This window comes from Rana temporaria, chromosome 12 (genome assembly GCF_905171775.1).
Source record: "Rana temporaria chromosome 12, aRanTem1.1, whole genome shotgun sequence".
Taxonomy (NCBI): Eukaryota; Metazoa; Chordata; class Amphibia; order Anura; family Ranidae; genus Rana; species Rana temporaria.
This window is the reverse complement of record NC_053500.1, coordinates 134,194,829-134,220,588: the sequence shown is the minus strand read 5'-3', so window position 1 is coordinate 134,220,588 and position 25,760 is coordinate 134,194,829. Positions and strand designations below refer to the sequence as shown.

Sequence of the window (25,760 nt, the reverse complement as noted above, 5' to 3'; positions counted from 1 at the left end):
ACCCTCCTCAATCCTCCATCCTTGCACAAATCCCCCCCCCCCCCAAAATTCACTTCCTTTCACTCCCAAAGTTCCCATCCTAGCACAAATCCCCCCCCCCCCAAATTTCACTTCCTTTCACTCCCAAAGTTCCCATCCTAGCACAAATCCCCCACCCCCACATTTTTATCTTTTTTAGCACAGGCACTATTTCTCCCAATGATGGGGGCACCCTTCCTCCCAATGATGGGGGCACCCTTCCTCCCAATGATGGGGGCACTATTTCTCCCAATAACGCCAATGATGGGGGCACTATTCCTCCCAATGATGGCGGCACTATTTCTCCCAATAACGCCAATGATGGGGGCACCCTTCCTCCCAATGATGGGGGCACCCTTCCTCCCAATGATGGGGGCACCCTTCCTCCCAATGATGGGGGCACCCTTCCTCCCAATGATGGGGGCACCCTTCCTCCTAATGATGGGGGCACCCTTCCTCCCAATGATGGCGACACCCTTCCTCCCAATGATGGCGGCACTATTTCTCCCAATAACGCCAATGATGGGGGCACCCTTCCTCCCAATGATGGCGGCACTATTTCTCCCAATAACGCCAATGATGGGGGCACTATTCCTCCCAATGATGGCGGCACTATTTCTCCCAATAACGCCAATGATGGGGGCACCATTCCTCCCAATGATGGGGGCACCATTCCTCCCAATGATGGGGGCACCATTCCTCCCAATGATGGGGGCACCATTCCTCCCAATGATGGCGGCACCATTCCTCCCAATGATGGCGGCACCATTCCTCCCAATGATGGCGGCACCATTCCTCCCAATGATGGCGGCACCATTTCTCCCAATAACGCCAATGATGGCGGCACTATTCCTCCCAATGATGGCGGCACTATTTCTCCCAATAACGCCAATGATGGGGGCACTATTCCTCGCAATGATGGCGGCACTATTCCTCCCAATGATGGCGGCACAATCCCTCCCAATGACACCAATGAGGGGGCACAATTCCTCCCAACGACACCACAGACACCAATGATGGGGACACTATTCCTCCCAACGACACCACATAGACACCAATGAGGGGGACACGATTCCTCCAATGATGGGGCACACATCCTCTCAACGACACAACAAAGGGGCACAATTCCTCTCACTGACACCAAAAAGAGACATTTTCTACTCCCAATGGGCTGTCTGCCCCCCCTAAAGTCTTGAGGATAGTAAACGGACCCATTGTTTATAAAATTTGGAGGCCCCCTGTTCTAGAAAATAATCAAGGGCAGGGGATTTCTGAAGTTCTTCCTAGGGTGACAACACTAATACCCCATGGGTACTCTATTATTAGTGAGCGTTGTCACACTAGGACAGGAAGTGTGTTACTGGTAGGATCTCTAGTCTTTTCACCTTCTAACCAGTCTTCTCTGTGTTCCTTACAGATTTCCCCTATACCCAGGTTGTACCAATGTATGTGGGTCATCCTGCATTTTTGTGCCCCCCGGGGTGGGTTGCTTCCCTGGACCGGGTTCTTGGCCACTTACCTGACACAGCATCCACGGTGAGATTTTCTTGAATGATGGTTATATATTGGCAGATGGATGTACGCTTATCTATATAACTGTAATAATAATATATTTTCCACAATGTATAAAAATACTAAATGTTTATTTCTTTTTTTTTTAGTTTTGTGACATATCCCATATACCGTGTTTCCCTGAAAATAAGCCCGGGTCTTATATTAATTTTGGCAACAAAAGACACAGTAGGGCTTATTTTCGGGGTAGGTCTTACCATGATGTCTTCTCTTCCCCTCTCTCGACCTGCCTGTTAGGAATCCCCAGTGTGAACTGAGTTAAAATGCTTGTAAAATCCTATAATCCACTCTATTACAGTATTATATAATGTACAATGTGTGCGTTTCTGTAATATAATTGTGCCAAATACCTTCGTTATAGCGCCGCTCTGCGCTTTTGTGACCTACCGGAGCTCTCTTCCCCACATGTATGTTACAGAAACACACACATTGTACATTGTGTACTACTGTAATAGAGTGGGTTATAGGATTTTAAACTAGGGCTTATTTTCGGGGTAGGGCTTATATTGCAGTCCTCCTGGAAAAGTACGCTAGGTCTTATTTTAGGGGTAGGTTTTATTTTCGGGGAAACAGGGTACATCGTTTAATAAATTATGTGCCCATGTATGGCTCCTGAGGAAGCGGACATCAAGTAACCGCGAAACATGCAACATGTAGAGTTTATATACACTGCACAATATTTGATGTTTTGTATACATCATTGTTAATGATAAGCCGATTTATGGTTGTCACAATGCAATATTTTATTGTAAATGTTTAGAAACTTCTTTTACTTTGTAAAAAAAATTTTTTTACATTATAATTTTGACTGTCTATCAGTTGCTCATCCGATGCCATTATAGTCCAATACAGCCTCCCTTTTCTTTACAATATTTTAATGGGACGAAGGCATCATTTTGTAACATTAACCACTTAAGCCCCGGACCAAAATGCAGCTAAAAGACCAGGCCAGGTTTTGCGATTCGGCACTGCGTCGCTTTAACAGACAATTGCGCGGTCGTGCGACGTGGCTCCCAAACAAAATTGGCGTCCTTTTTTCCCCCACAAATAGAGCTTTCTTTTGGTGGTATTTGATCACCCCTGCGGTTTTTATTTTGTGCGCTATAAACAAAAATAGAGCGACAGTTTAAAAAAAAAAAAAGCAATATTTTTAACTTTTTTAAATATCGCCAAAAATATATAAAAAAAACTTTTTTTTTTCCTCAGTTTAGGCCGATACGTATTCTTCTACATATTTTTGGTAAAAAAAAATTGCAATAAGCGTTTATCGGTTGGTTTGCGCAAAATTTATAACGTTTACAAAATAGGGGATAGTTTTATTGCATTTTTATTAATTTTTTTTTATTTATTTTTTACTACTAATGGCGGCGATCAGCGATTTTTTTTTTTTTTCGTGACTGCGACATTATGGCGGACACATCGGACAATTTTGACACATTTTTGGGACCATTGTCATTTTCACAGCAAAAAATGCATTTAAATTGCATTCTTTATTGTGAAAATTACAGTTGCAGTTTGGGAGTTAACCACAGGGGGCGCTGAGTTATGTTTCACCTAGGTGTGTGTTTACAACTGTAGGGGGGTGTGGCTGTAGGTCTGATGTCATCGATCGAGTCTCCCCTATAAAAGGGATCACACGATCGATGCGCCGCCACAGTGAAGCACAGGGAAGCCTTTTTTTTTTTTACACGGCTCTCCCCGTTCTTCAGCTCTGGAGAGCGATCGCGGGGAGGGGGTGGCTAGAAACTAATAGCCACCCCCTCATCCCGGATCGCTCCCAGACGATTACCGACCGCCGCATGGACCCCCGTCTAGGCAGGGACGTACGGGTACGCCCATCTGCCTGTATGTGCCATTCTGTGGACGTATATGTACATGCGGCGGTCGTTAAGTGGTTAATATACCCTAGCACTTTAATACAGATTTCCCCTATAAGAATGACGACAAAGAAGAACAAAGGACTACCAAGCACGAGAAAATGCCACTGCTTTACATCCTTTTAATTTCAGGAGGATGCTTACTCAGCATTTTCATCCTGGCCATTATCGTATACAAGGTGCGAAGGTAAGTTCTGTTAGCACTTTAATTCTTTTCAAGAGTGTCTTCCCAGACAGAAGTAGAAGTAGTAGAATTTGTTGAAGAGCTCTCCATTTATTCTACAAGCAGTGCTTATGTAATTTCTCTTTGCTCTTTTACAGAAAACGGCGCACCCACATAAAAGTGGATGAAGTATTGGGTCTCTTAGGAGAGCCAACAGGCCCAGGGCAAGAACCAATAGGCTCTTGGGAGGCAATCTCCATAGAGGAGGAAGCAGTCTCCATGTAGGAGGAGGACAACGCAGATGCAGTCTTCGGAGAGGAAGCTGCAGTCTCCGGGGACGACGACGACGAGGAGGAGGCAGTCTCCGGGGACGACGACGACGAGGAGGAAGCAGTCTCCGGGGACGACGACGACGAGGAGGAAGCGGTCTCCGGGGACGACGACGACGAGGAGGAAGCAGTCTCCGGGGACGACGACGACGAGGAGGAAGCAGTCTCCGGGGACGACGACGACGAGGAGGAAGCAGTCTCCGGGGACGACGACGACGAGGAGGAAGCAGTCTCCGGAGACGACGACGAGGAGGAAGCAGTCTCCGGGGACGACGACGAGGAGGAAGCAGTCTCCGGGGGAATTAGATACGACTAAGGTAGGGCGTTGGAAGGACAGATTAGGAATGAATGGGGTATCTCAGCCAATGGGCAGGGATTTTCTTGGATCCCTTGGCCTGCTGACAGAGCCTATTTATTTAGGTGGAGTCAGGTGATTGCTGTTCTGTGCCACCTGGACGGTTGTCTGGGTGGGCATGTGTTGGGCTGCTAGGCCGGAAGCCTGAGGCCTATCCTGGGGACATCTGGCTGCTAGTCTTTCTGAGGGCCTATCAAGAAGCAGGAAAAGCAGCGTAGGGTTGGGACTGCAGGCTTGTAGTCCAACCAGAAGTAACGGTTCTGCCGGCTGGAGAACCTGTCATGGTCGGAGGTAGAGGGGGCGCTAAGGGACCATTCACCTTGTTACCAGGGACCACAGTGAGTAGCCGAAGGAAGTACCAGAGCAGTATTCTCACCAGCCAGGGATGGTGAAGAAGTGGGAAAACTTCAGCAAGTGCCAAGCCAGGGACCCAACCAGTGGAGGTGATGCTTGCAGAGCATTATTGTGTGCCATGCCAGGGACCAAGCAGGCCAGCGGGGTGACGCTTAATGCGTATCAGTGAGTGTCAAGCTGGGGACCCTACGATACTGGCACTCCCCTGAAGTGACTTAACACCCAGGGCCGTCTTTAATGTTGATTGCCCCCCCCCCCCCATGCAATGTTGCTCTCTACCTGTTTTGAGACATACAATAAATATCAGCTAGACTTAAAATCAGTTTACTGTATCAGATCAGGCAGTGATTGTGATTGGTTGCCAGAGGTTACAGAATATCATTACCACTTACTGCCTGGTTGCTAGAGGTTACATTACGGCTCACTGATTAGTTGCTAGAGGTTACAGCACATGATTTCTTCTTGTTGATTGGTTGCTAGCAGTGTTAATTTTGGCAGCAAATTTTGATTTACCGTATTTATCGGCGTATACCGCGCACTTTTTTGGCCCTGAAAATCAGGGCAAAATCGTGGGTGCGTGGTATATGCCGATACCCGCCTTCCCGCACCGAGTTTGAATACTGCGCCGACATATACCAAGCGCAGTACACTCGTGTATTGTCGGGCAGTCTCGGCTCCTCCCGCGCTGACGTACAGGACGTCAGCGCGAGAGTAGCCGAGCATTGCCGACAATACACGAGTGTACTGCGCTCTGTATATGTCGGCGCAGTATTCAAACTCGGCGCGGGAAACGAGCGGGGAGGACGCCGCACCCGACGAAGAGGACACCCGAAGCCGCAGACGGACGCCGGACCCGACGAGGCCGCCGCGCAAGACACCAAAACTGTAAGTACAAAAAAACTTTTTTCCACAGGAATTCGGGTCCACTTTAGGGGTGCGCGCTATAAGCTGGAGCGCACAATACCCCGATAAATACGGTAGTTTTAGTCTTAGGACTAAAATGACATTTTAGTTTTAGTCCCATTTTAGTCTTTAGCAACTAATCAGCGAGCTGTAATACATTACGGCTCGCTGATTAGTTGATAGAGGTTACAGCACATGATGTCTTCTTGTTGATTGGTTGCCAGAGATTACTGTACAGTAATACTACTCACTGATTGGTTGCTAGAGGTTACAGCACGTCATCTCTTCACTGCAGATGGGCATGAAATACATATGAATATCGCCTTTATTCTCAAATGAATGTAGCCGGCCTCCTCAATTTACATATGAAGGCTCCCGTTATTTACATATGAATAACGGTTATTAACATGTAAACACTAGGTCTGCAGGTGAGTCATCTGTACACAATAGGGCAGAGCTGGGCAGCATTAGAAGCAGCACTTCACACAGATATCAGGGCACAGGACTAAAACTTCAAGGGACAAGAAGAATTTAAACTGGGATCGTTGGAAAGTATGAGGCAGCTGCTTTGGGCCCCACAACAATGACAGGGCCCAGGGCAGCTTCCCCTTTTGCCCTGCCTTAAAGACGGCCCTGTTACCACCCCATCATACTCCTCCTCATCCCACTGTTTTATCCAAATTATACCAGGCCTGCCACACCTTGTTGGAATTTCTTTCCACAACCCCAGGTCCTATAAGTAGTTTTATAGTAAGGTAGCATAGAGTTAACCGAACCCTTCCAAAAGTTAATCTCTGGGGCCTTTGCATCTTTCCATTTGAGCAGTGTAGCCTTCCTCCCGTACAATAATAAATGAGGTAAGAAGCGATCTCAACGCTCTGGCCGGAACTACCTCCTCCACCAGGCCCAGCAAACACACACTTATAGAGGAAGCATGGGGCTACATGTGTGCCAAGTTTGAGGTCCAGGGGTCCTCAAAGTCCAGGAGATCAGGCGCAAAAAAGTGACTCAAGTATAAGCTGAGGGGGGCATTTTCAGCACAAAAAAAGTGCTGAAAAACTCGGCTTATACTCGAATATATACAGTATCATTTTCCTTCCACTTCACAATTATGTGACACTTTGTGTTGGTCTATCACAGGGGTCTCCAAAGTACGGCCCGCGGGCCACATCCGGCCCGCAGCTTCAGTCATCAGACTCACTGCAGGGACGGCTTGCTTTGCCTTCTGACAGGCATTGAGGGATTTCAGCGCAGACCTGTTGCACTTCCCAGCTCCTCCACCAGAGTTAGTTTCATTTTAGCTGTAACAGCTTGTCTGTGTAAAAGGGGCGGGAGCCGGGAAGTACAGCGTGTCTGCTCTAATGCCAGCTCTTCAGAAGCAGCACAGAACACGCTGATCTACAGGGAAACTTGCAGACAGACAGTGATGGGGAAAATAACGTGCTGGGGCAGAGGAGGCTGGGGACACAAGTATAGAGGGGGGACAAAACTGTGTGTGGTGATGGCTCTGGTGGGGCATGTGGTGATGGCTCTGGTGGGGCATGTGGTGATGGCTCTGGTGGGGCATGTGGTGATGGCTCTGGTGGGGCATGTGGTGATGGCTCTGGTGGGGCATGTGGTGATGGCTCTGGTGGGGCATGTGGTGATGGCTCTGGTGGGGCATGTGGTGATGGCTCTGGTGGGGCATGTGGTGATGGCTCTGGTGGGGCATGTGGTGATGGCTCTGGTGGGGCATGTGGTGATGGCTCTGGTGGGGCATGTGGTGATGGCTCTGGTGGGGCATGTGGTGATGGCTCTGGTGGGGCATGTGGTGATGGCTCTGGTGGGGCAGGTAGAGGTAGATGTAGTGATGGCTCTGGTGGGGCAGGTAGAGGTAGAGGTAGTGATGGCTCTGGTGGGGCAGGTAGAGGTAGAGGTAGTGATGGCTCTGGTGGGGCAGGTAGAGGTAGTGATGGCTCTGGTGGGGCAGGTAGAGGTAGAGGTAGTGATGGCTCTGGTGGGGCATGTAGATGTAGTGATGGCTCTGGTGGGGCATGTAGATGTAGTGATGGCTCTGGTGGGGCATGTAGATGTAGTGATGGCTCTGGTGGGGCATGTAGATGTAGTGATGGCTCTGGTGGGGCATGTAGATGTAGTGATGGCTCTGGTGGGGCATGTAGATGTAGTGATGGCTCTGGTGGGGCATGTAGATGTAGTGATGGCTCTGGTGGGGCATGTAGATGTAGTGATGGCTCTGGTGGGGCATGTAGAGGTAGATGTAGTGATGGCTCTGGTGGGGCATGTAGATGTAGTGATGGCTCTGGTGGGGCATGTAGAGGTAGTGATGGCTCTGGTGGGGCATGTAGAGGTAGATGTAGTGATGGCTCTGGTGGGGATGTAGATGTGGTGATGTAGATGTGGAGGGGGCTCTGATGGGGATGTAGATGTGGTGATGTAGATGTGGAGGGGGCTCTGATGGGGATGTAGATGTGGTGATGTAGATGTGGAGGGGGCTCTGATGGGGAACACTGATGTAAGGCCTCATGCACACTTAATATTTGGCCCTGGTGCACGAGGCTCTGGCATTTAGGTGCGGGCGGAGGATACAAGTGCACCATCCAGCCCTGCTAATGGCAGCCTTTTTTTAAATTCTGCTCTATTCCATAGCCGAGGAGTCATTTATAAATGGCTCTTTTTTTTTTCGGCCCGCGAATATCTGTAAAAATATACAATGTGGCCCTCGAAGTGAAAAGTTTGGAGACCCCCTGGTCTATCACATAAAATCCCAATAAAATACATTTACGTTTTTGGTTGCAACATTTCAAGGGGTATGAATACTTTTTCAAGGCACTGTAAATTTTTTATTTATTTTTTAAAAATGCAGTCTAACTCAATACAGAGCTACATTAATTTTTACACCTGACTGGAGTATAGCTTTTAACGATCTGCATAAATCACATATTGTTTTGACTGCTGTGTGCCTAAAAAAAAATAAAAACACAAAATAGAAAAGGCTACAGATCACTTTAGTGAGTATTACATCAACATATTTAGACAAGAGACGGATATAAATTCATAAGATCTGTCTTTGTCTTTCTTTTCGAAGCCTTTAAATGTCTAAAACGACGTCCTCGCAATCCAGTTACATCACCGCGGCGTCCCCAGCTGACGCTCAAGCAGCACCTACAATTCAGTCTGGTAGCAGCATACTTTTTTTTGTTTTTTCAAAAGGCAAAAATCGGGAAAACATATATCAGTCCAGTCAAAATATACTGTAAAGCTTAAAAACATTAGAAATGTTAAAGTCCGAAGTGCAAAAAGTTTTTGTACCGTGCCCTAGCAAAGCGGGGGCGTCGACGATCCCAGACACGCCAGAGTGAACGATTCCCTGAGCAAGCGGTAGGAAGGGAGCCTGTGAAGAGCTGTAATGAGCCGTCCCGGGCTCCACAGGGGGTAAAGGGCTCAGACTTTGATCTCAGGGGGTGGCTGGGGGAGCTTTGATTCCGTAAGGTTCTTCTCTGGCACGTCTCCCTCCTGCACAGATTTATACTGAGCAGACCTCTCAAATTTGGTTTTAAAAAGCAGTCCGTGACCTAAAAAAAAAAGTAAAAAATAAAAGTTTTAGCCCCGAGGCTACGGACAGAAATGAGGTTCTTCACAAAGGCGGCTCAAACCCACCTGCACAGTCTGCCATCTCCCTGAATGCTTGTTTCTTGCAGCAGCTGCGACACAAATGGAACACGCACTTGGTGCCCTGCAAGAGAAGAGAATTGGGGAATGTGGCTTCAGCCTCAATATGTGATGACTTCTTTTCATATCATGTACAGATAATAGAATGCAATTCTGAATGTTATTAAACCCTCTTCCTGCAACAAGAAATGCAACATACCTCATCTATGTTGTTTCCAGTTCACCTTTTCATTGCAAGTTACCATTTCTTTAAACTCAATGCCCCCATGCCCCCTCCAATGCAATAGGCTACTGGAGCTTAAAAATGTAAGAGAGGGAGGGGAGAAGAAGGGGGGGGGGAGGGGGAGGGGGAGGGGGAGGGGGGGAGGAGGAGGGGGGGGGAGGGAGGGGGAGAGGAGGAGGGGGAGGGAGGGGGAAGGGGGGGGGGAGGAGGGAGGGGGAGAGGAGGAGGGGGAGGGAGGGGGAAGAGGGGAGGGGGAGGGGGGGGAGGGAGGGGGAAGAGGGGAGGGGGAAGAGGGGGAGGAGGGGGAGGGGGGAGGGAGGAGAGGAGGGGGAGGAAGAGGGGAGGGGGGGAGGGGGAGGGGGGGAGGGGGAGGGGGGAGGGAGGAGAGGAGGGGGAGGAGGGAGGGAGGAGAGGAGGGGGAGGGAGGAGAGGAGGAGGGGAGGGGAAGGGAGGAGAGGAGGAGGGGAGGGGGAGGGAGGAGGGGAGGGGGAGGGAGGAGAGGAGGAGGGGAGGGGGAGGGAGGAGAGGAGGAGGGGAGGGAGGAGAGGGGGGGGGGGGGAGAGGGGGAGGGGGGAGGGGGAGGAGAGGAGAGGGAGGGAGAGGGGGGAGAGGGAGGAGGGAGGGAGGGAGGAGGGGAGGAGAGGAGGAGGAGGGGAAGGGAGGGAGAGGGGAAGGGAGGGAGAGGGGAAGGGAGGGAGGGAGGAGGGGAAGGGAGGGAGGAGGGGAAGGGAGGAGGGAGGGGAGAGGGAGGGAGGGGAGAGGGAGGGGAGAGGGAGGGGGGAGGGGAGAGGGGAGGGAGGCAGGGGAGAGGGAGGGGGGAGAGGGAGGGAGGGGGGAGAGGGAGAGGGAGGGGGGAGAGGGAGAGGGAGGGGGGAGGGGGGAGGGGGAGAGGGAGGGAGGGGGGAGAGGGAGAGGGAGGAGGGAGGGGGGAGAGGGAGGGAGGGGGGAGAGGGAGGGAGGGGGGAGAGGGAGGGAGGGGGGAGAGGGAGAGGGAGGGGGGAGGGGGAGAGGGAGGGAGGGGGGAGAGGGAGAGGGAGGAGGGAGGGGGGAGAGGGAGGGAGGGGGGAGAGGGAGGGAGGGGGGAGAGGGAGGGAGGGGGGAGAGGGAGGGGGGAGAGGGAGGGGGGAGAGGGAGGGGGGAGAGGGAGGGAGGGAGGGGGGAGAGGGAGGGAGGGAGAGGGAGGGAGGGAGGGGGGAGAGGGAGGGAGGGAGGGGGGAGAGGGAGGGAGGCGGAGAGGGAGGGGGAGAGGGAGGGGGAGAGGGAGAGGGAGGGGGAGAGGGAGGGGGAGAGGGAGGGAGGGGGGAGAGGGAGGAGGGAGGGAGGGGGGGAGAGGGAGGGAGAGAGGGGGGGGAGAGGGGAGAGGGAGGGGAGGGGGAGAGGGAGGGGAGGGGGAGAGGGAGGGGAGGGGGAGGGAGGGGAGGGGGAGGGAGGGGAGGGGGAGGGAGGGAGGGAGAGAGGGAGGGAGAGGGGGGGGAGGGAGGGGGGGAGAGGGAAGAGGAGGAGAGGGAGAGGTGGGGGGGCAGGAGGAGAGGGAGAGGAGGGGGGGGGGGGGGGGGGGAGGGGGAGGGGAGGAAGGGGGGGGGGGAGGGGAGGGGGGGGGGGGGGGAGGGGGAGGGGAGGGGGAAGGGGGAGGGGGGAGGGAGGGGGAGGAGAGGGAGGGGGAGAGGGAGGGAGGGGGAGAGGGAGGGAGGGGGAGGAGAGGGAGGGAGGGGGAGAGGGGGGGGAGAGGGGGAGGGAGGGGGAGAGGGGGGGGGAGGGAGGGGGAGAGGGAGGGGGAGAGGGGGGGAGAGAGGGCGAGAGGGGGCGAGAAAAGAAAGAGGAAGCGAGAAGAGAGGGGAAAGGGGGAGAGGAGAGGGGAAGAAGCGAAAGTGAGGAAAAAAAGGAATGCATGTAGAAACATAAGACCCTGGACGCACCTTGGGATTTCCACACTGGTCACATTTTGCATATTTAGCTGAAAAAAACAGAAAAAACACAATATTAGTTTGCAGTAAGATCAACTAATACGAAAAGAAAGCACAATGAGGTTGTCCACATAGAATTTAACTGCTTTAACAATCTACAGGATAGCATGTGCTGTTGAAAAACCAACAGACTTGATGGCAGATTTACCATGTAATTTTACCGGGGGAAAAAACTGGGAAAACGCATTGACTCGAGTGTAAGCCTAGGGTGAGAATGCAGCAGCTACTTTAAGTGGAAAAGAGGGTCAACAATGCCCATTTGCACGCCTCACTGTGCCCATTGCAGCGTACCTGAAATTCTTGACAGGCTTCGCTGCAGGCGTCCATTTTTTTAAAACTCGCTGCTTCCTCCTGGTCCCGTGATAGGCGTTTGACACTGTGTTCAGTGTTTCGCCCATCACGGACGTTCTTTTTTTTATCCTTTGGACAAGAGAAGGACCGTAATAGTAATGAACACAGTGTCTGCTGGGAAACGGAGTCAGAGGATGAAAGAACATCTGTGATTGGCAGAACACTGAACACAGTGTCAAACGCCTATCACAGAACGGGACAGGACCAGGAGGAAGCCGCTAGTGTTAAACAATGGACGGCCAAGGTACACTGACTTGAGTATAAGCCGAAGGGGGCATTTTCAGCCCTAAAAGAAGGCTGAAAAAACTTGGCTTATACTCGAGTATATACTGTAACTTGTTTTGTTTGCTGACAGTTGCTCTAGGAAAGGAAATACTTGTATGAAAATTAGGGTTGTCCCGATACCACTTTAAGACCGAGTACAAGTACCGATACTTTTTTTCCCCAAGTACTCGCCGATACCGATATTTTTTTAATGTCATGTGACAGTGACGCATTGAAACGCGTTGTCTCAGTTTAGAAGTCCTTTGATAAAAGATACCAGCCAGTCTGCAGCCCTAATAGCAGGACAGAGAAAAAGGAAGTAATATTGTGGTTCAACACCTAGCATGACAAATTTTTTACTGGTTGGAGTTCTTAGAATACAAAGAGGTTTGAAAACATTGGCCCAGATTCAGGTACATTTGCGCGATATTTGCGGGGGAGCAGGGCAACGATTTTGCCCTGCGCCCCCGCAAATATTTTGCACTGCCCTCGATTCACGGAGCAGTACCTCCGTAAATTGCGAGGGCGCGCCGGCAAAATAGCCCGGCGTAAGCACGCGCAATGTAAATGATCCCGCCGGGGGCGGGAATCATTTAAATTAGGCGCGCTCCCGCACCGAGCGTACAGCGCATGCTCCGTCGGGAAACTTTCCCGACGTGCATTGCGGCAAATGACGTCGCAAGGACGTCATTTGCTTCAAAGTGAACGTGAATGGCGTCCAGCGCCATTCACGAATCACTTACGCAAACGACGTGAAATTTGAACGTCGCGACGCGGGAAGTGCGGGTATACTTTAGCATTGGCTGCCCCTACTATTAGAAGGGGCAGCCTTACGCTAAAGACGCCGTACGGAAACTCCGTACCTTGCGTACGCAGGGCCCGCGCAACTTTGTGAATCGGTGTTAGTATGCAATTTGCATACTATATGCTGATGACAATGGGAGCGCCCCCTAGCGGTCAACGCAAGAATGCAGCCTAAGGCTCCATTCACATCTAGGCGGACGAAATCGCAGCGTTTTGTCGCTACAAATAGCGGCGTTTTGTACCGCGATTTGCGGTGACAAAACGCCGGTATTGTCCGCCTAGATGTGCCCCGGATTGACCCCCCTCTATGGAGATGCTTCCCATCTCCTAGCCGAACGAGATGTGAACCATCTCCATAGAGGGAAATGTGTTTCCAGCCCTCTGGCAGCAGCGGCGTAGCGCTACAGGCGTAAAAACGCCTAGATGTGAATGCGGGCTAAAAATCAGCGTGGCATAAGAGCCTTATGCCGCGCAGATTTTAGGCTGCAGTCGGTGTAACGAGGTTCCTGAATCAGGAGCATTCGTAACGTCGGAGCAAGTAAGCAATTGCACTGCGTAACCTATGGTTACGCAGGCGCAATTGCTTACTGAATCTGGGCCATTGTACTTAGCAGCACTCATCTAAATGCCCCATCTGCACACTATCAAGGGAAATGTGACATCTGTGATGAATGAAGTGCACTTGTTAGCATACAAGCAGTTGTTCTCTACTGTAATGTAATAATTAAAAAAAAACTTAGCGTGTGAGAGAACATGGACTGATTCAGGACGGTTACAGTACAGATTGTTAAACTAAACTACAGGAATAAGGCGATTGCCTGATCCGATACCTGGGAGAGAGAGGCAGCGTGTAATGCCTGTGTCCGTGTATAATGCTCAGACGGTGTACAAAAGCAGCGCCGCCGCCTCCTCCTCCTCCTCCTCCTCCTCCTCCTCGTCCGTGATAGGGGAACTCAGTTTCCCAGCAGTGAGTTAGTGTACCGCCTATCACAGACATCCTCTCATCCTTGTCCCTGGGATGAGAATGAGAGGGTGTCCGTGATAGGCAGAACACTGACTAATTTGCTAGGAGTGTTCCCCTATCACAGACGAGGAGGAGGCGCGGCTTTTATACACTGGATGGCTGCCGTCTGAGCATTATACAGGGACACAGGCATTACACGCTGCCTCTCTCTCCCAGGTATCGGATCAGGCATCGTGAGGATTTGCGCGAGTACAAGTACTCGCGCAAATGCTCTGTATCGATACCGATACTAGTATCGTTATCGGGACAACCCTAATGAAAACCCAAAAGTTCCAGGGCAGGATCGATGTGACATGAAAGCCTACTTGGCCTTACTGGGTGTGACTTTACCAAGTTTGAAAAGGAGGCAGCAGTTTCCTTCGGTATGACTTACGCTTTACAGAAGAGTCAAAGATTTTGTTCGGATTGCGCTGTTTCTTTTTTTGCTTGTTCTTTGAAAGCTGCTCCGTGTTCCCATCCTCTTCCTCCTCCAGCGATCGCTTTGCTCGCATTGCGATCTCCTCCTTCAAAGGGTCTTTGGGCCTGAAGGCAAAATAAAAAAAATGTCACACCGCACCACAACACAAAACACATTTGTATTGGAAATTCTGGGGAATGCTCTTCTGTTCCTTTATCTGCAGGGACAACTGCTTAAACCTATTACATCCTATGTGTAAAACTAAAGCTGGGACTTCAGGAGAAAGGAGATGCTCACATAGGCCAAGACTGTGAGATGTTTGTAATACTGCCTCCTTCAGATGTGAACCCGACTAGGGAGAGGAAAGCAAGCAGTGACGCAGATAAAAGGCTCCTGTAAAAACTGAAAATGCAGATTTGAAATACGAGGGGACATGGCTTACTTGGCGATAGTATTTGGTTTTCATTGACATGTGGGTATAATGCACCCGGTCATCTCACTTTAAAGATAATGCATCCTTGCCAGTACTCTGCCAACACATCCGCCACAAATTATAGAAATACATTGGATCACAAGCATATTTCATTTCAGAAGTACGCTTTTAATCCAAAGCGCTCATATATCAAAGCGAGTTTCCCCATAAGAAATAATAGAAACTCAGATGATTCGTTCTATAACCACTGCTGGTCTATGCAGTACTGTATGTGGCCAAAGGTGCGGGGGCGCTGGCGTATGCCATACTGTATGTGGCCAGAGGTGCGGGGGCACTGGTGTATGCAATACTGTAATGTAACCAGAGGTTCAGCGGCACTGGTGTATGCAGTACAGTATGTGGCCAGAGGTGTGAGGGGCGCTGGCGTATGCAGTACAGTATGTGGCCAGAGGTGCGGGGGCACTGGCGTATGCAGTACAGTATGTGGCCAGAGGTGCAGGGGCACTGGCGTATGCAGTACAGTATGTGGCCAGAGGTGCGGGGGCACTGGCGTATGCAGTACAGTATGTGGCCAGAGGTGCGGGGGCACTGGCGTATGCAGTACAGTATGTGGCCAGAGGTGCGGGGGCACTGGCGTATGCAGTACAGTATGTGGCCAGAGGTGCGGGGGCACTGGTGTATGCAGTACAGTATGTGGCCAGAGGTGTGGGGGGCGCTGGCGTATATGCCGTACTGTATGTGGCCAGAGGTGCAGGGGCACTGGTGTATGCAGTACTGTATGTGGCCAAAGGTGCGGGGGCGCTTGTGTATATATTACTGTATGTGGCCAGAGGTCTGTGGTCACTGGAGACTCCCAGCGCTTTCTGGAGAACTCGGAGACACTCAGGAACTGTTAACACTTCCGGGTGCTGTGACGCATGTTACGCCCGCCCACCCAGGGTGGGAGTGTCTCAGAGTTCTCAAAGCAGCGCTGGGAAGCCACTAGTGCCCCCGGACCTCTGGCCACATACAGAAATATATACACCAGTGGCTTGAGTCCCACTCGTCTTGCAAGACAGTGCTCGCATATCAAGTCAGAATTAATAAAAAATATATATATAGCTTGTCTAGCAAAACGCTTGTATACCGCGTTACTCACAAACCGAGGTATCACCAATTGCATCTGGGAGTTCCTGAATCCAACCACTCGAGAATTTGCGTCCTTGGTGGGTAGACGCATGTTACACTATTGAATATATTAAGGTTCAACTCTTTTAATACTCACCTCCAGCATCCAGTCACCCCTTCTCTGCCAACATCCCTTTGGTCCCTTTTCCAATATCCCAAACTATCCGTCTCATTATGTACAACCATCCCACACACGTACCTCCAAAGTCCTCTTTTATTTTGGTTACATGAAGGTGCTTTCAAAACCAAATAAAGGAAGAGGCCAGAACTCCATGCAATAAATTTGCAATATATACAAATCATGTTAAAACCTATGGCACTTTCTTTGCAGGTTTTGACTGCAAACGTGAAAGAAAAAAAAAACGTTTGAAAGATTTTAAGTAAATCTTGCAAATTTGTGGCCTGAAGTTCTAACCAATTGTAAAAGATCTGTACCTATACCAGTGGAACCTCAGATTACGAGCATAATCCGTTCCAGGAGAATACTCTTAATCCAAAGTACTCGCATATCAAAGCGAATATCCCCATTGAATTCAATGGAAACGAAAATAATTTGTTCCTCATTGACTTCAATGGCATTCAATACCGCATGCGGCCAGAGGCGGGAGGGGGCGCAGAAGAGCCTCGGAAAAAAGGCCAGAGGACACCTCGTCTGACCTTGGAAAGACTTTGTTCCAGAGATTTGCTGAGGTCAACCTCGGGCCTTTCCAAATCTTTACGAACAGCGCCGTTCTGCTCCATCGCCCCCCACCTCAGGCTAAACAGTTACTGCACACCGCTTTGGCCTGAATCCTGCTGTTTTTTTAAAACAACAACTCGCAAACCACTGTACTATGATTAGTAGAATCCTGTGGAAAATACTGCAAAATAAAGAAAATAAAGAAAAAAGGACTTACGGTGGTCGTACGTAGGGTTGGCATATCCAGTGGGGGAAAGGCAAGTCTCCCGTATTCTCATCGCCTTCCTTTTTGTTAGCCATTTCTTCCTACAAAAGAAAAAAAGAAGATTCCCTGATTGCCTCACACTTCATCTCTATACATCTACATCCTCAAGACGGTTAAAAGAATTGCTCAAAGTACTAGATCTATATACACCCACAAGGCTATAAAAGAAATATCATGCTCAGAAGGATTTTTCCCAACAATGGGAGGAAGTCACCATCATTTGGCTACAGCAGCTGATCTGAGCCAACTGAGCTAGGATTAGAGGCCCATACATGGATCAAAATTCTGCCGGTTTAGCAGGGACCAGCCAAAAATCAATCCATGTATGGGCAGGCTGATTGTACCCAAGTCAATTGATCCAGCCAGCCTGTTGGATATTTTACACTCAGTTACTGCCAGTGGCTATAGCCAGGGCTGCTGCTGCTGCCTCCCCCCAGAAAATATAAAATTATATTTTTCCTAAACGCCAGGAATGCTGCAGGGAAATGGGGCACACAGGGGGGCCTGGAAAGCCGAGATATGGGGGCGTAGATGCTAGAGCTCAACGCTGCAGGGAGTGGAGGAGAAGTTGGCAGCTCTGCAGGGGGATGCAGAAGAGTATCGGTGTCTGTCTGCAGTAAGGCAGTGCAGCTGGTCCTCCTACTCAGCAGGTGCCCGGTCCCCCCCTTTTGAACGGATAGGGCCGGGGCCCAATACAGAAGGGCTGGCTGTACTGCCTCATCAGCTGCCCTGGCTATAGCAGCTATCAGTAGTCATTGTGTTCTGCCGGCTGGGAAGGCACCCCAAGCCCCCCACCCCTGCCAGCAGAATACAATGGCACTGTGTGTGGCATTCGAGCAATTTTTTTTCCTTCCATCCGTGAAAGGAAATCAAGTCATCTACAGCTTGCTTAAGTCTTTACACCAGTCTTTATGCCAGTCTATACACCAATATGACACACTCTTATTACCTGGCACTTAACCTTCAGTTCTTTATTAACAGCAATAATGCCTTCCAGGGACTTGGCCTTTGCCAGTTCTTCTCGTATTTCTTGGTAAATCTGCAGACTAAAAATTAAATAAAAATACATCAGTGTCAGCTAGAATACAGGAGTTTAAGCAAAACTAGTTTAGCTGGAAAAAAAATAATACAAAAACATATAGCTGCATACTATATATAACACCCTAGAGAATAAAATGTTGCAATACTTTCTGTCACACTGTTTCTTACAAGCGCACTTAAAAAAAAAAGCAATCTTGCTGCGAATCTGCCGCAGAGACCACTTTTATCCAAAACCGGACCGCTCACTGAAGAAGAGGATACCAGGGTTATGGTAGCTAGCTGCTGCCATAACAACGATATCCCTCTTCAAAGTGCCGATGTATACTGGCATGAGCCGGTCCGGAAGTGGTTAAGTACTACCCCCCCCAATGCTCCAACGCTGTCCACTGCTGGACACCATCATTGGGCGGAATTGTGCCCCGTGTTGGTGTCATTGGAAGGAATGGTCCCCCCACCATTGGTGTTATTGGGCCCCATTGTTGGTGTCATTGGGAAGAACTGTGCCCCTTTGTTGGTGTCAGTGAATGAAATAGTGCCCCAAGGGCCAAATAAAAATCAAGCAAAGGGCCGCAGATTGGAGACCACTGCTCTATACCATAGGTCGGGGATATGCAATTAGCGGACCTCCAGCTGTTGCAGAACTACGATTACCATGAGGCATAGCAAAACTTTGACAGCCTCAAGCATAACACCCAGAGTCAGAGGCATGATGGGACTTGTAGTTTTGCAACAGCTGGAGGTCCGCTAATTGCATATCCCTGCCATAGGTGCTCAATCTGTGGCTCTCCAGCTGTTGTCGAACTACAAGTCCCATCATGCCTCTGGGAGTCATGCTTGCAACTGTCAGCCTTGCAGTGCCTCGTGGGACTTGTAGTTCTGCAACAGCTAAAAGGCCACAGGTTGAGCACCTATGCATACAGTAGCAGCTGACCTGAGCCAGTCCAGAAGATTGTCAGTTATAATGGCTGCAAAGGCAGATCATAAACGACATAAAGCAAGCTTGTATTTTTCCTTCTAATTTGCAGATGATCTATTAACGACAAGTAACATTTTACATTCCTAATGCATCTAGGAGGCACGCTACGAGTTAACAAGACCTTAAAGGGGAAAGCATGGCTTGCTTTGTAAACAGACAATGACTGATGCATCTTAATTCATTTTTATACCCAGGGGGGGGGGGGGGGGAGATCTGTTGTTATGTAATTACTTTGAAGACTGAGAATTGTGCATTCTTCACGCTTTGCATCAGAGTGTTAAAAAGAGAAAAAAAAAAGAAAATGAATCATCAGAAGAACATCAAGCGAGAAGGAGTAATGCACAGACGACGGCTCCGAGGGGGTTCTTTCTAAGTACGCTGAGAATTTCTACAGCGCGGTAACACGAGGGGCATCATAATGAGCAGAGCCAAGACTCCTCATTACGGCATCCACAGGAAAGAAGAAGCGTGTACATTTCAATTTCAAAAAGGTGCGTCGGGTCCCCGGGAGGATCACGCTTTAATGTCTCAAAATAAATAGCTTCACAGAATTTCCGACAAAACCTGCGAGTTCTCATTGCTGGAAGATGTATTAATCATCCGGCTGACGTTATTACATGTCAACATGCCCCCATCGCCTAGGAAATCCAAGACGGGCCACGTGGATCAGAAGTGAAAAGAGGAAAAAGGTCTGCGCTGAGCTTGGCAACCGGATTAAGCTGCCCCTGCGAGCACGAAGCATGAAACAAAGGCAAGCAAGAATGCTTCTTAGTGCCATTAGAAATAACAGTCGGCTTCCAGCTGTCATTAGCAAGACCTATATAACTCCCTTTAGTGAGCAGAAGTTATTAATGAAGATCTCCAGCTTTTATACACACACCACCCCGCTACTTCCCCCAAACCTCTACTTAAAGGATCACTAAAGTTAATATATATATTTTTTTTTTAAATAACAAACATGTTATACTTACCTCCACTGTGCAGCTCATTTTGCACAGAGCGTGCCCCCGAACCTGGTCTTCTGGGGTCCCTCGGCTCCCCCTGCAAGGTCTCAACACCTTCATGCGAGCGAGCTCGCATGGTGTTGAGTTCTTGCATGCACGCTCGCGTGATGCCGCCGACTGTATCACTCGGCCCCGCCCCCCGCGTCATTAAATGCAATTGACAGCAGCGCGAGCCAATGGCTGCGCTGCTTTCAATCGACCAATGAATGAGCCGGGAAGAAGGCCGAGAAGCCTGCGCGTTCATAGCGTGGGACTTTGGAGGGGTCAGGCAAGTAAATGGGGGGGGGGGGGAGGGGAGGGGGCCCTCTAATCCGCAGATGTTTTTTTCACCTTAATGCATAAAGGTGAAAAAAAACTTTTACCTTTACAACCCCTTTAAAGCGGAGGTCCACCCACCCCACAAAAATTAAAAAAAGTCATCAGCTACAAATACTGCAGCTGCTGAATTTTAAATATATGAACACTTACCTGTCCAGGGAGCCCACAATGTCGGCACCCCAGCCGATCTTCGGATCGGCTGTCGGGTGCAACCGCCGCTATGACTAAACACTAATACAGTGTGAAACGCGTCAGCTTTACCGGTGTGCTTTGACATGTAGTGCCGTTTTGGATTTTACAATAAAAGCAATTTTTATTCGGTGTGCGGCTGTCCAGAAGAATCTGTTCTTTTGTTTTGCAATCACATATGCATTGCCTGCACCCGTGGTTCTGGGAGAAGTAATCACCTCGGAGATCCCCACACCGGAGCGTTTCTCCCCCCCCCCCCTTTGTCGGGTGCAACCGCCGCCATTGCCTGTAAGGGAACCCGGCATTGAAGACTTTAGGCTTCACAGCTAGTTCCCCTACAAGCTGCTTGCTCTGGGGGCACTCAACAGGAGGGAGACGCCAGTATCTCCAGCCAGGGTCCCAAGAGAACAGGAGGATCTGGGCTTGTGTGCAAAACCATTACACAGAGCAGGCAAGTATAATATGTTTGTTATTTTAAAAGAAAAAAAAACAAAAAAAAACAAGCTTTTACAATCACTTTAAAGGTAAAAAAATATTCTGCCTTTAGAAGTATAAAAGTGCAATGATAAAGTCAAATACAAAATGTACTGGAATTGCAGAAAGGACACGATCCGTACAGGACCCTCTTAGATCGGCAAGCAAAGAATTTGTTATCTAGTCCGTCAGATCTTAGAGCCAGAAAGATCTTTTGAAGTAGCTATGTAGCATGAGCTGTCAGAGACAATAAAAGAAATGGGTGTCAAATGGTAACTGGAGTCATTTCACAAGCGCTGAGGTGTCAGACCTCCGATTGTGCGATTCCTGGAGCCGACAAGTGCCAGAATGACTTCCCAATATATACTTTTGATGTTACATTTTCTTTTTTTCCTGGATGTTTCATGTGAAATGAGATCTTAAATAAGGTTTGACCTTATATAATGAATTGCTGGTGGAGAATCAGTAACTGTTAACCCCTTCATGACAGAAGATAAAACAAATCTTAATGCCCTGAGCCCAGTTTTGCCACTTGACATGTGTTCCTAAAACTGTACATATCATCGCAACAATTACTTATGTATTCAGGCGAATTGGATCTTTGCGTTTCAGGGCAGACTGGACTTTCATTTGCCGATTAATAATAATCGATACCTCCTTATTGGATATTAACCAACAAATACTGTAGCTGCTGACTTTTAACCACTTTAATACCAGGCACCTTTACCCCCCTTCCTGCCCAGGACAAATTTTCAGCTTTCAGCACTGTCACACTTTGAATAACAATTGCGCGGTCAGGCAACACTGTACCCATAGGAAATTTTTCATCTTTTTTTCCTCCCACAAATACAGCTTTTTGGTGGTATTCAATCACCAATGGCTTGTCTGCGCTACAAATAAAAAAAAAGTTTGTTATAAAATTTTGTAAATAAGTAACTTTTCTCCTTCACGGACGGGCCTTAACAGACCTCTGACATCTCCCCTTTGAGACAGGCAAAGGGACTAGGGACCCATATTCCCCAGTCCCTTTCTCAGCAGCCTCAGCTGCACTGAAAATGAATGGAGAGAAGACAGCGGCTCCTCTCCATTCATTAACTGAGATATCGTAATCACAGGAGGTTACGATGTTTCAGTTATGTGAATGGACAGAGTCAGTGATCACCAACTCTGTCCATTCAGAAAACGAAGGAGCCGGGTTTACCGGCTCCTACCTCTGCTCTCCATCCTGACAGATCGAGGGGGATAGCAGCACAGAGGTGGAGAAGAGAGGGGGACAGATGCACGGAGGGTGACAGCAGCATGGAGAAGGACACAGGAGAACGGAGGGTGACAGCAGCATTGGGGGGGGGGGACAGCAACAGAACGGAGGGGGACTGGAGGAGGATACGGGACAGTTAGAGGTGATCGTGTATGGGATAGTTACAAGCACCGATCACCGCCAATTTCACTAAAGCAGCTGAAAGCCGTGGGGGGAGAAAAGGGCCCTATACAGGGTGATCAGTGCTTGTAACTCTCCCACCACACTGATCACACTGACTGCCCAGTTATCGGGTGAAGCATCGGAGCATTTGCCCGAGAACAAGTACTGGGGCAAATGCTCGGTATCGGTACCAATACTAGTATCGGGACAACCCTACTGCATGCATACAGAAAAATCACTTCTATGCTTCTACGCCATCTTGAGACATTTTATTTTGAATAGAATGCAAAAGGTTACAATTTGTTAGGTTTTTATTTCTGAGACCCCATTGTTGAAATTTTCCATCAATTCCAGGCAGAGAACGGAAATCTCTCCAAATAGACATGAAAAACCATTTCTAACTCTATCCCCCTCAAAAAAGGGACTGGAAAAGAAGAAAGCAAAAAAAAAGGTGATGCCAACAGACCTGGAGGTTACAGTTTGAAAAAAACAAGTGGATGACGGCAACTAGGGTTGTCCCGATACCGATACCAGTATCGGGACCTATACCCCCGATACCTAAATAGAATACTTGATACACCCGCCCCCCCCGCCATAACAAATGCCGCCGCCGACCCCGTCGCATACCGCAACAATGCTGCCGCCGCATGGGTTAAACAGCGTGCGGGGAATATCACAGCTTTCATTTGAATAGCTGTAGTATTTCCCACCGCGCATAGACACTCCCCCTTGCTCGGGATCTGTCCAATCTGTACGCGGCGCAGCGGGAACACTACAGCTATTCAAATGAAAGCTGTGATGTTCCCCGCACGCTGTTTAACCCATGCGGCATCTAGGTATGGGGGGACATGGCTGGATATAGGGGGGACATGGCTGCATATGTGGGGGGACATGGCTGCATATGTGGGGGGACATGGCTGCATTTGTGGGGGGACATGGCTGCATTTGTGGGGGGACATTTAAAAAAAAAGTATCGGTATCGGCGAGTACTTGAAAAAAAGTATCGGTACTTGTACTCGGTCCTCAAAAAGTGGTATCGGGACAACGCTAACGGCAACCCCCTTAATTTTTAGTAGGCTCCCTTTACATACCAACACCATCCAAAACTGATCAGGTCAGGTGGAATTGTATGTTGGATTTTTGCATCTCCAAGAGACACAGATGTTACGTTTTCTTTTATTTAGTCTGTGTCTCAGCCTCTACCACAAGGCCCATCACAAAGGTACTAGTCGCTTAGACCCCTTTCACACTGAAGACCGCCCTGCGCAAGCAGTAAAGCGGCACCTCGTTTTAGTGGCTCTTTACTGGCGCTGTGCAGACGGGAGTGGGTCGCTTTTAACCCCAAAGAAGGGGTTAAAAGTGCCCAAAATGCGCCACTGCCCATTGATTTCAATGGACAGGGGTGGTAGAGGAGCGGTGTATACATCACTCGCGCTCCGCCCCAAAGACGCTGCTTGCAGGACTTTTTTTCCTGTCCTGCAAGCGCACCGCCCCAGTGTGAAAGCACTTGGGCTTTCACACTGGGGTGGCCTAAGATGGCAGTTTACAGGCGCTATTTTTGCGCTAAAACGCCTGTAAATCGCCTTCAGTGTGAAAGGGGTCTTACAGTTTGACTTCTCAAATATGTACTCTATAGAAAGCAGCATCCATCAGGAGAGACAGACACCAACTTTCTAAGCAGAAACAAAAGTTTTGAGATGAAAGAAGCACAAAAAAGGCCAATACTCACGTGTGGTGCCACAACTTGAAGATGTGTGCCCGAACAAAAGACAAAGGGCACGGGTATTTCCGGACAAGGTCCAAGTACTCCTCTGCCATCTCCCATACCATAGGATTCCTCCCTTCAAACAAGGCCGGATTGTGGAGATTCCCCTCTGAAACCCATACAGATAATATTTCTGTGAGAAGTTTGTGGGGTACTGTACCATGAACGTCATAATAAAAAGTGGCTGTAAACCTCTAAAATTAAAAAAGAACAAAGCACATCCTCATCTAGTGTGTACCTGCCTCAGTCCATAGCATCTAGTGAGAATCTTGGATGCACTATCCTTTTCCTGAAATCTGCATGGGTCACGTCTGACACCAGGCAATCACTTTCTTCAGCACAGTGGCCCGGATTCAGAAAGAAGGTACGACGGCATATCTCCTGATACACCGTCGTATCTCCGAGTCCGGCTGTCGTATCTATGCGACCGATTCATAGAATCAGGTTACGCATAGATATCCCTAAGATCCGACAGGTGTAAGTGACTTACACCGTCGGATCTTAGGCTGCAATCTCACGCTGGCCGCTAGGTGGCGCTTCCGTTTGTATATGCAAGGAATATGCAAATGAGGCGTTACGCTGATTCAGAAATGAACGACTGCCCGGCGCTTTTTTTTTACGTCGTTTGCGTTCGGCTTTTTCCGGCGTATAGTTACCCCTGCTATATGCGGCGTATCCTATGTTAAGTATGGCCGTCGTTCCCGGGTCGAATTTTGAATTTTTTACGTCGTTTGCGTAAGTCGTTCGCGAATACGGATGGACGTAATTTACGTTCACGTCTAAACCAATGATGTCCTAGCGACGTCATTTAGAGCAATGCTCGCTGGGAAATTTTACGGACGGCGCATTGCGCAGTTCGTTCGGCGCGGGGACGCGCCTGATTTAAATTTTACACGCCCCCTACCCGCGGAATTTGAATTCCGCCGGGGGATTTACGATATGCCGCCGCAAATTTACAGGCAAGTGCTTTCTGAATAAAGCACTTGCCTCAAAAACTTGCGGCGGCGTATCGTAATTGAGATAGGTTAGAGGATCTTTAGATCCGTGTAACCTATCTGAATCTAGCCCAGTGTCTCTATGTCTCCAGTAAAGCACATCCTATAGATCCAGTGATGACGAACCTTGGCACCCCAGATGTTTTGGAACTACATTTCCCATGATGCACTACACGAGAAATGTTGTTCCAAAACATTTCGGGTGCCAAGGTTCACCATCACTGTTATAGGCCATCTGTCTGACATGCCATTTTTTAAGTTTGACCGCCAGAAATGTTACCCCCCTTCATGAACATATTTTTTGTGATACAGCACTGCGTTAATTTAACATAAAATTGCACGGTCGTGCGACGCTGTACCCAACTGAAATTCATGTCATTTTTACCCACAAAATAGAGCTTTCTTTTGGTGGTATTTGATCACCTCTGCGGTTTAATTTTTTTGCGCTACAAACAGTACAGTTTTGGGAAAAAACATTTTTTACTTATCAAATAATGTGTTAATACCAGTGTACACACTAATAATTAATCACATAGTATTGAAAAAAAAAAATTTTTTTTTAAGAAAATATCCTCCCCGTCTTTTGTCGGGTCAGTGGACAGTCCTTGATGTCGCCAAAAGAAGCTCTATTTGTAGGGAAAAAAAGGAAATCAATTTTGTTTGGGTACAGAGTTGTGCGACTGCGCAATTGTCAGTTAAAGCGTACAGTGTTGTATCGCAAAAAATGGTCTGGTCAGGAAGGGGTTAATGCTATATTGGTACATTGG

The 25,760-nt window shown here is 49.0% G+C and overlaps 1 protein-coding gene across 1 annotated transcript in view; it reads right to left on the bottom strand.

Moving 5' to 3' along the window:
• Positions 1-8,388: 8,388 nt before the first annotated feature.
• DUS1L (dihydrouridine synthase 1 like) overlaps positions 8,389-25,760 on the bottom strand; it is a 28,041-nt gene continuing 10,669 nt past the window's right edge. The window contains exons 7-13 of the mRNA XM_040330787.1: positions 23,963-24,107; positions 17,761-17,857; positions 16,764-16,852; positions 14,244-14,392; positions 11,380-11,417; positions 9,229-9,304; positions 8,389-9,143 (exon numbers count right to left, since the gene is read on the bottom strand). Of these exons, the coding sequence (XP_040186721.1) occupies positions 9,013-9,143; positions 9,229-9,304; positions 11,380-11,417; positions 14,244-14,392; positions 16,764-16,852; positions 17,761-17,857; positions 23,963-24,107 (725 nt within the window). The 3' untranslated portion in view covers positions 8,389-9,012. The remainder of the gene's footprint in view (positions 9,144-9,228; positions 9,305-11,379; positions 11,418-14,243; positions 14,393-16,763; positions 16,853-17,760; positions 17,858-23,962; positions 24,108-25,760) is intronic.